A 13,308-nucleotide genomic window follows, 5' to 3' on the forward strand; every position below is an offset into this window, starting at 1 on the left:
AAGACCAGTAGGTGATGCTACATAACCTTCATAAGCAACAGGAGATCTTACTACTTCAACAATTCCATGTTTCCTGTTAGATTTATAATTTCATTGTTCATACAAGTTAAATAATATCCAGACTGACTGGTAATGCTGTTCAGAAAAAAAAGTATTGTAGTTCATTCTTAAAACCTTTCTAATGAACATGGGGAAAATAATAACTGGACACTTAGGGGATTTTCCACTTTTCATTTTGAGATTTAGGAAGAAATGTACCACAATAAATTGGCAACCTGTTCAGGGTGTGCCCTGTCTCTCACCCTGTTAACACATTGACAGGCTCTATCGCCCTCATGAAGCTGAATTGGACAATGGAAGAAGATGGATGGATGGATGGATGGAAAAGGAAAGTAATAATATCTTCCAGAGAATGAGGCTTGTTTTTAAGGTTAATGTGGATACAGATCTGTGCATAATTCAGTATTGTAGACACTCTTTCTAGTGCATTAACTCTGCTTATCACTGAATGACTGTTCAATGAAGGAGCCCCGTTGTAATCTATTGTCAGTTTTTTCCAACTGTATATTGAAAGTTTTGATTCTCATAGAGTCCAATCAGCGTTTTAGTCGGAGGTATTCATTTCTCCATAATCCAGTTCCAATGAAGCAAAAGTGTCCAACAGTGAACTTCGGCTGAAAACCAAACTTTATGTTCACTGTCAGTCCAAGCTGCTTCAGTGTAAATTTATATCCCAACATCAACTCACAGAAATACGTACCCCAGACCAGAAACGCTAGTATCAGAGGCCAAGTATTGGGCATCTTATTTGAGACACTAGCGCACTCCGTGGACAAATTCAGACAAACCAGAATTTGCCAAAATTTAAATGCATATTTTCATCAAAATAGCAAGATAAATAAAAAAATGGAAAGAAAATCAAGCTTTGCATATTGTATATCTCTAAAATGATTTTTTTATCCTGAATGGATCAGTGCGAGTAAACTATTAAGGTAATACATTTCAGATTGTGGTTCTCTCCTCAAAATTGCAACTTCCTAAGTGTAATGAGCTTTAACAAGCAAAACATATGGGATGATCTGGAGTTCATTATGTATGTGTATATTGAAACTGCTAGGAGAAGGAAGTAACGATGCAAATGAAGTTGAACATTTTATGCAATTGATCTTGCAAACTGAGTTCTAACATATGCTGTAATCAAGTCATCATTGTTGTAGGAGGAATTATCCAAAAGAATTCCATATAAATAGGTAAATAATGTTTAAAATAACCATCCACCACAACTCAGATTCTGTTTGGGTTTAAAGTCTGTATGTCAGTGACTGTCACTCCAATGTCACTCATTAGCTGCAAAACACTGTGTTTTGCAGCTAATGAACACATTAGCTGCAAAATACAGTGTTATCCAATGTGAAATCAACATGTTAACAATATCAAATGAAATACAGCTCTCTACGAAAAACTGGGCAGTTTGAGATTAAATATCTGCGCCTACATCCTATGTATGGAGTAAAATAAAGACCAGGAGGGGTCACTGCTGTCCAGTGTAGTCTTCCGGAGCTTTCATGTGCTGTTGGATTTATTAAAATGTAGGTCGTTAGCCTATATTTTGGACATTTAAATCGTCCTACTATCATTGAGGACTAAAGCTCCTATGTTTCAAATTTAGACCATTTAGAGAGAATTTGTTTTTCAGTTTTCCCTCTTTATAATATATATTTTAAAGTGCAGTAAGGAGACTACTTAAGTTTATTAAAACTATTGAGCTGTTTGGGGGGAAAATTAATCAATCACCATTTTTTCTTCTGATGTACGACACCATTTTCTAAGTTTTTTGTGTTTATTTCTTTACGAGGATAGCTGCTTCGCCGCAGGTCGCCTATGTCAAAGTAATCAGAAGTCGGAGCTTACTGCAAGCATTTGAAAGCATCACAAAAGCATTTGTCGCACCTGCTGACACTTCATTGGAAAATGCCGAAAACCTGTAGTAAGACAACAACGCTGTCATGTTTAGGCAGTTACAGGTAGGTAATTGTCATATGTTACGGTATTACTTAATTTGTATCGTTTATCGTGAATGACATTAGTACACTCTTTAGCACTGCTAAAGAATGAGGGCAAAGCAGCTTAAAGGGAGAGCATTATGGCCAAGCTCAGGACTAGCCGTGTCGACAACCTATGCGTTGTGTTTAAAGTTCAGGAGAACGAAAAACTAATAACAACAGACAAAACTTCGCTTTCCAGTAATAAAATATGACGAAAATACATACCTAAATGTTAACTGTAAGATAAACTGAGTTGCTTTCCGACATTTCATAGCTTTCTTCTAAGAGCATGTGATTTAGCGTGGATTAGGTTTGAATTTACAGTTTACTGTTCAACAGTAACAAAGCATGGCTTCTCGCTGTACATGGAGCTTAGCGGAGGCTCCCATGCACATAGCTTAAGTTTTCCATCACTTAGTGATGATGCTGAGTATCTGAGAGCACTACGCTCTTTAAAACACTGTATGTTATTATGTAGGGTAGCTTGAGGTGTGTCAAAGATAAGTTTTAGATAAGATCAATTTCCATATCTAGGGTGCATGTTCCGTTTGTTGATACTGGGGGATGCCAGGTCCTATACACACCCAAGTATATAGAGGCTACTTTTCTATTAAACTGAATTAGATTATAGGTTGATACTGAAATAAAAACAGTGATACTGCCCTGCAGTTTGATAACGTTTTTTTTTTTATATATTTTTAACCCTAAGGTGTAGAAAGGACTTCTTCAAATCCAAGTTTTAAGTGTGGATTATGTTTTTCTCAAAAAGGTCAGAGGTCACGTGAAATGTAAATAAAAACAGAATAACAAGATTTGCAAACCATGTGAACTCCGTAACTCTGTAACTGAAAATGGTACAAACATAATACATAAGTTATTAAAATGGAGATATTTTTATTTCCATTTTTAAAATTTTATTAAATCTAGTGATCTTTAATTTGATGCCAGCAAAATAATTCAACAAGTCAGGTGAGGACCACAGCAGTTCCTATTTATCTGTGGTTTCTGCAATGGTTTAGGAACCGAGAAGATCAGACCAGCTTTAATATCTTGTTTGATATAACTTCAGCTGTACAGCAGTATGAATCTTCCTTTTCATTGTATAATGTGTTAAATATTTTCAGTGGTGTTATTTTTTGATAGGTGTGGAGTGCAGCCAGTCCAGTTTAGCAGCTAAACTATTACCACAGACGTAGGCTGTTGTAATATGTGCAGAATTGGGCTTGTCATTGTCTTGTTGAACTAAAGAAAGCCTTCCCTGACACTTACGTATTACGTATTATTATTCATCCACTGTGGGGTTGTTAATGTATCGCAGGACTAACACAGACACCGACAGCCCATCACAGTCACACCTACAGCTAAAACTCTACACAGAAAGTGTGGATTTGAACCCAGGACCTTCTTGCTCTTAGGCATGAGTACAAACCACGGCATCACCAGACTGTCAGCCTTTCTGTATATGCCTTTCTACCATTCAGCATTATCTATGCTTTCACAAATGTACTAGTCATCTGTACGTCATAGTACTTATGATTAATTACTGACTGAATCTGTTTACCAGTTACTTAGTTAAACTCTAACACAAGGTTCTTGCACTCTGTTATGCTTTTCTCAGCTTCTCTCAGTGTTCACCTCTGGTTTCTTTTCTCTACAGATATCACTAAGAGAGATCCAAACCCAGAGTTGATGTTTTCAGCTACTGTCATCAGACTCTTATCTAATAATTTAAGGTTCTCATGATCAATTAATCAGTTGCTAAATAACTACAGAATAGTTTAATCATGTTTCACTTAATGAAAAAAGACAAGGACAAGGAAAAGGAAAAGGATTTGAGCAAGAAGGAAAGGGATTTGAGCAAGAAGGAAAAGAAAGACAAAAGAGAAAAGAAAGAACGTATGTCTCAGTCCGAGTTAAAGAGTCTAGAAGAGATGAGTATACGTAGAGGCTTCTTCCCACTTTCTCGAGGAAACTCCAAGAAGGAATCTAGGAGCAAGTTGGAGATTTCTAGCCCTATCCCAATTAAGGTGGCCAGTAACACAGAACTCTGCCTGACAGATGCTGAGCATCATCACAACACTGTGGGGCAAATAAGTGCAAGCACCTCTGAAGATGTAAAGGGAATTGAGCTGGAAAGTAATCGCAGCTCTGTGAAGGAGAGAGCAGCTAAATTTGGGGAACTGGCCAAGGTGAATACAGTGGTGGGCCAGAGGAAAGTAGCTACCTTAACTCAGGTGACCCCAAAGGACAGTGCTTTAGATGCTTCAGAGCTTTCTGGCCATAACTGGACTACACCATCTACAAAGTTACACCCTAGTTCAAAGGGCACCATCACAGTTCAGATTCCTGATATTGTGGAGAAGACCTTTCCTGGTGTAGACCTACAGTTGCCTGCACTTGTCTCTCCACCAGTACCATATCCAAGAGAACTTGAGCTACAGCGACGCAGCACTGGGGACTTTGGCTTTTCTTTGCGAAGAACCACCATGGTAGACAGGCAGTCTGATGGTGGGGTGTCCCGGCGTGTGGTACACTTTGCCGAACCAGGGGTTGGGACTAAGGATCGGGCCCTGGGCCTGGTGCCAGGAGACAAGCTTGTAGAAATCAATGGGATTAATGTGGAGAACAAAAACAGGGACGAGATTGTGGAGATGATTCGTCAGTCTGGAGAGTCAGTACGACTAAAGGTGCAGCCAATTCTCGAGCTGAGTGAGCTAAACCGCAGTTGGTTGAGGACCTCTGAAGACCTAAGCAAAGATGTAAGTAGTACTCTTGACTTGGTCTGTTGTTTTCCATTTTGGAAATCATTGTGTTTACTTGAATTCCACTGAGAAACACAGTGGATCTGTTCTGTAAATACACATGTACTTGGGGTACATCTTTTTAAAATTACTACAAAAAGACCCTTTCTCTGTTATTCTGTATTAATTTCTCATAAGTAAGTACTTTTGCACTGATCTTTAGTAGACTAAAAACGGATGCATTATGGGTGGAGTTGTAATCACATTGGTAATGTGATTTTCTACTCGCATGTATGGGGGAGTGTCTAAGTGTGTGTTTTGAAAGAGAGAATATGTTCTGGTGTACATATAATCCCCCTCCCACTCCCCAGTCCTTTTGACACCAAACAATGGGACGCTGAAGGAAACAACGGCCCAAACGCCGCCACAACACATGGCCATATGGTCTTGTAAGACTTGGCTGCCTGCCTATTCAGTTCTTTTCATCCAGATAATCGTGTGCAACAAGTGGAGGAGCATCAAGTTAAACTCTTTATTAGCTGGTGCAACAAACACCTGAATACAAGCCTTTTCTTGTTGTTGTTGGTTTTTTTCATAATACAGTTTATACAGTTGGTAAAATAAACTTTGGTTAGGTTTGGCAATATGTGCTGCTTATGAAGGCACATTAGTAATGTTTGGAGCTGGAATATGTTTAAATTAAAAGGTTAAAGCATACACTTTTGCATGTAGTTTTCTTTAAATACAACTTTCATTTTTTAAATTTAATTGTAATTTTGAGCATTTTTAACTAATGGTGTTTTTAGAAAAATATAAGTCAAAATCAAAAGGAGGTGGTGTTGGTGATGATGATAAAATAACTTTAGTCGGACTAGTAGTATTATTTTTAAAGACCATAGATTTCCCAAGACAACCAGGGCTTCATTAGATGGTACACCTGGTCAGAAGTTTGTTAATAAAGTACAAACAAATTTGGGTACAAAAATATTGATAAATCCCTGATTTGTGCATGCATCTCATACATGCGGTTTACACACAGTGCATATACTCTTAGTGATAAGACTCATTGTCTCCATTCTGTTAGAATGCATAAGCTAGAACTATTTAAATGAATGTTTACACAGCCCAGTTGCTTCCCTGAAATAAGTGACTGACTACTTTGTCCCACATTCAAGCAATCTCGATGATCAAAAAGACAGGCCTTTTGAAAAAGCACAAAATGTGCATGTGAGGCTGACCTAGAAGCAGCAGCACTATTTTTAGGTGGGTATAATAAGCTCTGGATTCTGGATCTAGAGCTCTGCAATACAGTATGAGACCATATGATGCATTAACATACAGTAATTTTGTTTATTGCCTTAATTCCGTTTCATATATATTTTTTTTAAAATATACTTATTCACAGTCTTTTCATTAGTCTGTTAAAAGTTCACTACTACAGGAGATGGTTTTTGTTTAGGTTAGCATGAAACATGAAATGGGGAAGCAGCTTCCTGTTTTGTGTTTTTTCTTTATCTTTTTTTTCTTTTTAAAGAGAGAGGAAAAAATATCAGTCATCACCACTAAATCTCTCAAATGAAGACATTATATCCATGCTTTTATGTAACTATGCGTTAGAAAGGATAAGTTGTGTTTTTAAAGAGTGTTATTTCTTGGCAAGGAGCATTGACTTTGTCAAATCTTGTCATCATTGTCAAGTTGCCAAGCAACCACTGACAATCTTTGTAACTGCTGTGAGAATACAAGAATAATAAGCCTGTTACTGAACAAAAACTGGCTAGGATTGGTATCGGCTAAACACCTGCTCTCACAGTTTGCTGCCTGTTGTTTTTTTCTTTGTCATTATTGTGTCGTGTCTGATTACTGTATTGTAAGAGGGTTTGCTGTAGGCTACATATGTCCTTCACCTTTTACACCCAGTTCTGTGGAGCTGTCATTAAAACAAATATAATCTGCAGCAATTCAAATGAACTTGGATGAAATGAATGCCTTGTCAAAGTGTTTCATATTTGGTATTCAAAGAGTCAGTGGTAGATCCCTATCAACAAACAGCACTAACTCCTGCACCAAACTTAAATTGCCTTCGTCTATGCACCCCTAAGCACGTTAACCTTTTAAGCATTGGGTAAAAGCCACAAATCAAAAAATATGACCTTTTTTTGTTCCTCATAGTAACTTCTTTGTTATAGACACTGAGTGTCTGTGTACTTGAATCATATAACTGACCTGACTCAGTCGTCCTCCTACTGTATATGAGTGCGTGCCTCTGAATGATATGGTAAATGGTTCTTATATAGCGCTTTTCTACTCTATCATGAGCACTCAAAACGCTTTACACAACTCGTGCATTCACCCCATTTGCACAAGCACTTTTTCCTAAGCTGTTAGCTAGTGCTTCTTAAATAACATTTAGACACACTCATACTCCGATGGATGCATCAGAGAGCAATTTGGGGTTAGTATCTTGCCCAAGGATATTTGGCATGTAGACTAGGGGAAGCCAAGAATTGAAACACCGACCTTCCGATGGGTAGATGACCTGCTCTACCGCCTGAACTACAGCCACCCCGATATAATGATGATACTTGCATGAAATTTTAAAAGCAATTAGCCACCAGATTTCTCAATCTGTATTTCAGACGGTCATATCTGTTCTTTTAGCTTTTGCTAAAAGATGTCAGTTAATAAGGGAAATATGTGAAGATTTATGCAAGTCCTTCAAAATAATTAAAACCTGAATAATAGTAAAATATGCAAACCGGAAGAATACTTTCATTTCTTCACTCTGATAATCTAATGGAACAAGTGGAGGAGTTATTGAAATGACACGAGCCCCCCAGCCAGTGATTTTGCAGAATACACATGGATCTGAGCTTTTTTCCTTTGGTTATCTGCTACATACATGCATATTTTCACAATTTTTAATGTTAATACTGACACACACAAAAACCTGCTAAAATACTCCAAACCACCTTGTGATAGTTGTCGTTACAGTAATTTTCTAGTGCCATACTTTATGTTGTGACACAACAAAACTAGACACACGGTCACAGCTCGTACATACTGTGTGTCAAGACAAAGTAAAAGTGTTTGCTTTTTACTATATCTTCCTGCACAGTATAGGTGTGTATAGGTCCATCTGCTTATATTCTTTCATAGGCATTGCCCAAAAAGTTGTCTGGACATTCGTTGACCAAGATTCTTCACAATCACATGGCATGATGGGTTTTTTTTTTTTTGGTTTTTTTTATTTGATCCATCAGAACCCATTGACTTTGGTGTAAAAGATGGATAAAGCCACCTTTACTTATGTCACCTGCTTTTATTTTTTAAGTGGGTACTATTTCTGACTGAGTGTTGTGCTTTGTAGCGTAAGAGGATTTTAAAAAAAATTGTGCATAATATACTGTTAGAGTGGCCCTCGACATTTTTAATAAACTATAGACCATGGGAGACCTGATGCTGCTAAACCTAATATCCTACGTCACCTCACCAATGCATTGTCTATCAATATCAAGTGAAATCAATTAGAAATGAACTGTCTTTTAAAATAATCTCCCCTCATGTCACCTATTTAAACATCATCTCTGTTTCCAGAAGGTGCATGCTACAATATCATTGTGTTAGGAGGTCATTGTAAAATTTTTAATAATGGCTTTAGTAGTGTTACCACTTATACATTCACTAGTATGAATATGTACCAATAAAACTGTAATCTGTAGCTATTCTTTGGACAAGTGCTGAATAATGTATAGAGGACCACCTTCTCCTTCTCCGTGGTTTATTCCTAAATGTGTGCAATTGAGTTTTTGCTTCTTCTACATTTTCACATAATCTGCTTTAAAAATGATGTCCAGCCCTGTTTACTTAACCAACTTAAAATTTGGGTCATCCCTTCAAATTTTGACAGTAGAGAATGATGTCCCATAATTCATTTCTGCTTTAAGCTTGCAAAGACATAGATACTGATGAAATATCTCAAGCAATTTCTCACTTTCATCTTTGGGATAAACGATATGGATAATTTAATTTATAAACATCAACCTCTCAGTGAATATGAAACAGCAAATGACAATTCTTGCTATGTCATATGTCTGTCATACCTGAAATATTCTGTATAGTTCTATAAATGTGGTAGTCTGATTCATGCTAGAGCTTAATAATATGATTCAAACAGCTTTGATAGTATGGAGGCATAACTGGGTCAGAATCAGTAGTGTCTATGGCGTATAGAGTCCTTAATCTTTAGTCTGCAGCAACTGTGTGTAGACAAACAGTCGACACATTGCTGTGTCCCAGTAACAGACTCTGGGGATTAGCAGTCTGCTCTAGATAGATGAGCCAGGCTGTGTGTTTTACTGGATCTTGCTAAGTGCTAATGCGAACTTCTGAGCTCACCATGAGATAAAGTGCTATGTAACTATTTATAGAGTTTTGGACATTAGAAGTAATTAATTCAATTATGTTTAAAAGCAAAAAAAAATAAATAAAATCATTTGTAATGACTGTGAATGAATGAACTAAATGAAAAGCCAGATGATTGCTGGTTATTGAAAGGTATGTGCTCCGACTGGCCTACCTTACAAAACCAGTTTCTCCATTTACATATTTTCCATTTAACAATGCTTCCGGATGGTAGTGAGATGCCTTGCTTACCTTTCAGCTTTGTTTTACCTGACTGGCTTTACCTGTCCTCATACCTTAAAAAAAAAAACCAAAACAAACAAGAGTGTTTGTTGGTTATGTCCTTAAGTATTTGGACATATTAGACATAGTCCTCTATTTTCAGAGGCTAAAAACTAATTTAACAAACAATTTTAAGTATAAATTGCTTTTAAACCTTGAGTGGAAGTCTTTTGCAGTCAATGAAATGCTGCTTTTTCCTGCCTTGAGATGCTCGACTAAGCTTTTACTTCAGCCACCTTAAGTTTCTGTTTGAGTCTTTGTGCTGTAAAGTTTGTTTTCAGTAACCGAAAATGATTCTCTGCTGGACTGGACTGTGGTCATGTGACTGACTTGGGCAGACTGACTTGAAGAACCTTTTTTTTTCATTTTGTTTTTCCATCTTGAGAAACTCTTGTTTCTTTTGCAGTGAACACAGTATAACCCTCAATAACCATCAATAAACAAAATGTTTTTTTTTTTTTTTAGAAGTTTAATCTGGGGTTCCTATTTTTGTGTAACCAGTGGTTGCTCTAAACCTTGCTATAAATGTATTTGCATTTATCTCTTGAGAGATTATAGAGTTGAAAATAGTGCAACTCTAAAAGAACATTCCTTGAGAGTGTCCTTGACTTGGCTAGATGATGTGAAGTTCTTTTTCTTAATCAAGAAAATAAGTGTGATAGGTGTGTCTTGACTTTTCAGCCTTTTGATGGCCTTCCTCACTTGCATCGACATCTCTCTGGTCTTAGACTGAGAGTTCCAGTGAACAGTAACCAAATGCAAGATCAACACTTTGAAACTCTTATGTGCTTAATTTAAAAATAAAGAAACAGGCTTCACCTTTCTGTGAAACCTAAAGTTAATTGTATGACTACTTTTATACTCTGAAAAATGAAAGACTGTTTATGAAACTCTGTGACTGTTACCTCAGTATATATATATTTTTTTGTTAAACACTGAATTAAAGTTGAAAGTCTTCTTTCACCTTTTCACAGTCTGTGTAAAGACTCAAATTAACAAAAATTGTTTGGTTGTCTTGTGACTTATGGACCTAACTGTTTTGATCAGTCGCAACATTGAAACCACCTCTTTCGGAGCATGATCTTTTGAGGGTGTCCTGTGATTTCTGGGAGCATAACCTTGGGATCCTGTGTTGTGGGCATATTCTGGTGCATGCCGCAGTCATTTGGTAAGAATGCCTTGTCCTCTGCCATGGTCCTGAGCAGTTTTTATGGTGTGCATTATCTGCTTTAGAAGGCAGCTGCCACTGGGGAGTGCTGTTGCCATAGGAGAAGAAATGAGTACAGGTAAGGTGGAGTGGCTGAAGATGAGTTCAGGGTGATTTGGATGAAGGATAGAAGTAGAAGGGAAGGTCTACAAGATGGAGGTGACAATTGCTGTGACAGTGACACTAACAAAAAGACTAGAGGCAAAGCCGAAGATGCTAAGATTTCTGTTGGGAGTGACCAGGATGACTCAAGTTGAGTGGTTTGGGGACAAAGTAAGAGGAGCAATGTTGAGATGGTTTGGACATTCACGGAAGTTTAGTGGATATATTCAATAAACTGACGCTGAATATGAGCTGCTAGGCAGCAGGGAATCCACAGAGGAGATTGATAGAGTGTAGTGAAGGAGGACAAGCAAAGGGTTGGTGTGATTGAAGAGGATGCTAGGCATAGGGTAAGATGAAGGCAGATGATCTTCTATGACCTCTCAAAAAACAGCCTAAAGAAGACTATTCATTCAACTCAGTTTCACTTCACATTGTCGTCTGTGCTCTTGCTTTCAGTGTCTCTGTGCAGCTTTTTGTCATCACTGAAACAGAATGACGGCTTTAATGACAACTCCACATTGTTGATGTATATGGTCCCATCTGTCTTATGTTGTGTAAAACTAACATTAAAATACCAATGTGTCCTTGGGCACGATACAAACAAACCATAAGCACACCATAAAACAATACTGGTCAGTGTATGTCTCTCATATTAAAACCCTTAACTTTGATATAGTTTTTGCTTTAGGTCAACATGCCTGCAATCACTGGATAGTGTTATACCTTATAGGGTTTACATTGAACAGTAGAACATATTGAAAATTGATTAGTGTATGTAAGAGATTAGTTTATTGATTTAAAGCTCCCTCTTGTGGTGTAAAATGTGAAGAACACTTTTTTGTAGCAAATGTTAAATACATTTTAGGGTCACTAGATAAAATGTTCCACAAAAGTGTACTTTGATATTATTTAGTTCATATTTGTTATTTATGTATTCCTTCTGGAGGTTTGCACAGAATTAGCTGTATATAGATTTAGGTGTAGGTAGTTAGCATTTGTTGGATTACTTAATCTATGTTTTTGTGTTATCTCTTATAGTTTGGGATTTCCTTAAAATAGGTGCTGTGTGTGTGCATGTGAGGGGGGTTATAAAAGATAACAGTTGGTAAAGCGCCTGAAGAGGGATACTCTTTTTCTGACTCCCAGCAGGACAAGAGGCTGACAGGGAGAAGTGGCAGTGGCAATTGATGTGATGAACACATTCTATTTATAACCACTGTTCAGCAGCTGCCACTCTCTTCTGTCTCCTCTTACATTACCCCCTCCACTCCTCAGGCCACAGCTTAACTGTGCTGTGCTCACTGTGACCCCACCCTCGAGGTTGCCCTCCCTCTTTCTCAGGGCTAGTGAGTGTGCTCTTACAAGACCCAGGTTTTACTCTGCCTTGGCCCTGGCTGCACTGCTCCAGTGACAGAGTGAAGATTGGAAGGTTAACCAGACCCAGAGAAAAGGTAATGGGCTCATGTCTCTGGCGGACTGTGTGTGTGGCAAGTAGTGTGATCAGCTCAGAGTGTACATGCTCTGCTTAGCAGTTCTATTAGGGGTCTGATGGCATCTCAGAATGGCCTCCTTTGCTGTTGAAACTATTTATAGGAGTGGACTGATGAAATCAGGGACAGAGATAGTGAAACATGTTGCTGTGCAACTCATTTTGGTATGTCGCCTTTTAATGAGTTGAAGAAATTTTAGTTTAGTTAAGAAAAAGTTGACTGGCTTTCTTTCTAGTTTCTAGTTCTAGTATGGCCATTCTTGGAAAAGAAGCAGATTCCCAATATTTTTAAAATATTTTTTGTGTGGTGATTGAGTTAATGGTTAGTTGTTGTTTTTTGTCATGGCTATTATAACAGAATGTGAATGAGACCCACATATGGCACAGCTGCAGATGAATGAGTTTGTTTTGTGTGCGTTGTTCACTTGGTCTGATTCTTGTTCATGTGTTTTGCAGTTGGAAGAAAGCTAACCTTTGGTTCATTATGAATGTTAATGTGTTCTATCTTCAGTGCTGCATACTCGGTCTACCCTGTTGCTGAATGACCTGTTGTGTGCAGTTCAGTGTCCCACTGCTCATCTTCAGGTTCCCATTCTCGGCTGTCTTCAGCTGTCACCCCCCTTCACCATTCCATCCATTTATTCTTCACCTCATCCAGTTAAATCCATGACTTCTGGCCTATCACCATGGCATATAAATCACGCTTCTCTTTCTGGGAGCAAAAGGAAAGTCCCTTTTTGTTTTTGTTTTTTTTCCCTTTTGATTTCATCTCATTATTCAGTGATTTTGTTGAATATTTGTTGAATATTTATGTTAAGAGAGTAACCATGATCTGAAGGTGTGGTTTGATTTGTTTTCTTCCTTCCTCTTGTGTAGGTTAAGGTTGAGAACAAGCCAGATGTAAGTGTTTTTCAGCTGCATGTGTTTGAGTGATGATGATACAAACCATTTTTGTGTGGTAAAAGGAGAGTGGCTAACTATTGTCTTCTAGAGATACAGTTCCTAGTAAAATCACCAGGCGTAGCTGATGGGCAC

General features: G+C 37.8%; 1 protein-coding gene across 9 annotated transcripts in view; it reads left to right on the forward strand.

Annotated features, from left to right (window-relative positions):
• The first annotated feature begins 1,875 nt into the window (after positions 1 to 1,875).
• Positions 1,876 to 13,308, forward strand: part of LOC100703358 (unconventional myosin-XVIIIa) — a 59,965-nt gene continuing 48,532 nt past the window's right edge. For 6 of the 9 annotated variants that reach the window (XM_019363874.2, XM_025910687.1, XM_019363868.2 and 3 more), the window contains exons 1-2: positions 1,876 to 2,024; positions 3,703 to 4,804. In XM_019363874.2, the coding sequence (XP_019219419.1) occupies positions 3,830 to 4,804 (975 nt within the window). In that variant the 5' untranslated portion in view covers positions 1,876 to 2,024; positions 3,703 to 3,829. Of the gene's footprint in view, positions 2,025 to 3,702; positions 4,805 to 12,104; positions 12,236 to 12,784; positions 12,999 to 13,149; positions 13,174 to 13,308 lie in introns of those variants that run through there. The other 3 variants (XM_019363872.2, XM_019363873.2, XM_025910686.1) reach the window with 1 other exon arrangement.

Source organism: Oreochromis niloticus, linkage group LG10, assembly GCF_001858045.2.
Source record: "Oreochromis niloticus isolate F11D_XX linkage group LG10, O_niloticus_UMD_NMBU, whole genome shotgun sequence".
Lineage (NCBI taxonomy): Eukaryota > Metazoa > Chordata > Actinopteri > Cichliformes > Cichlidae > Oreochromis > Oreochromis niloticus.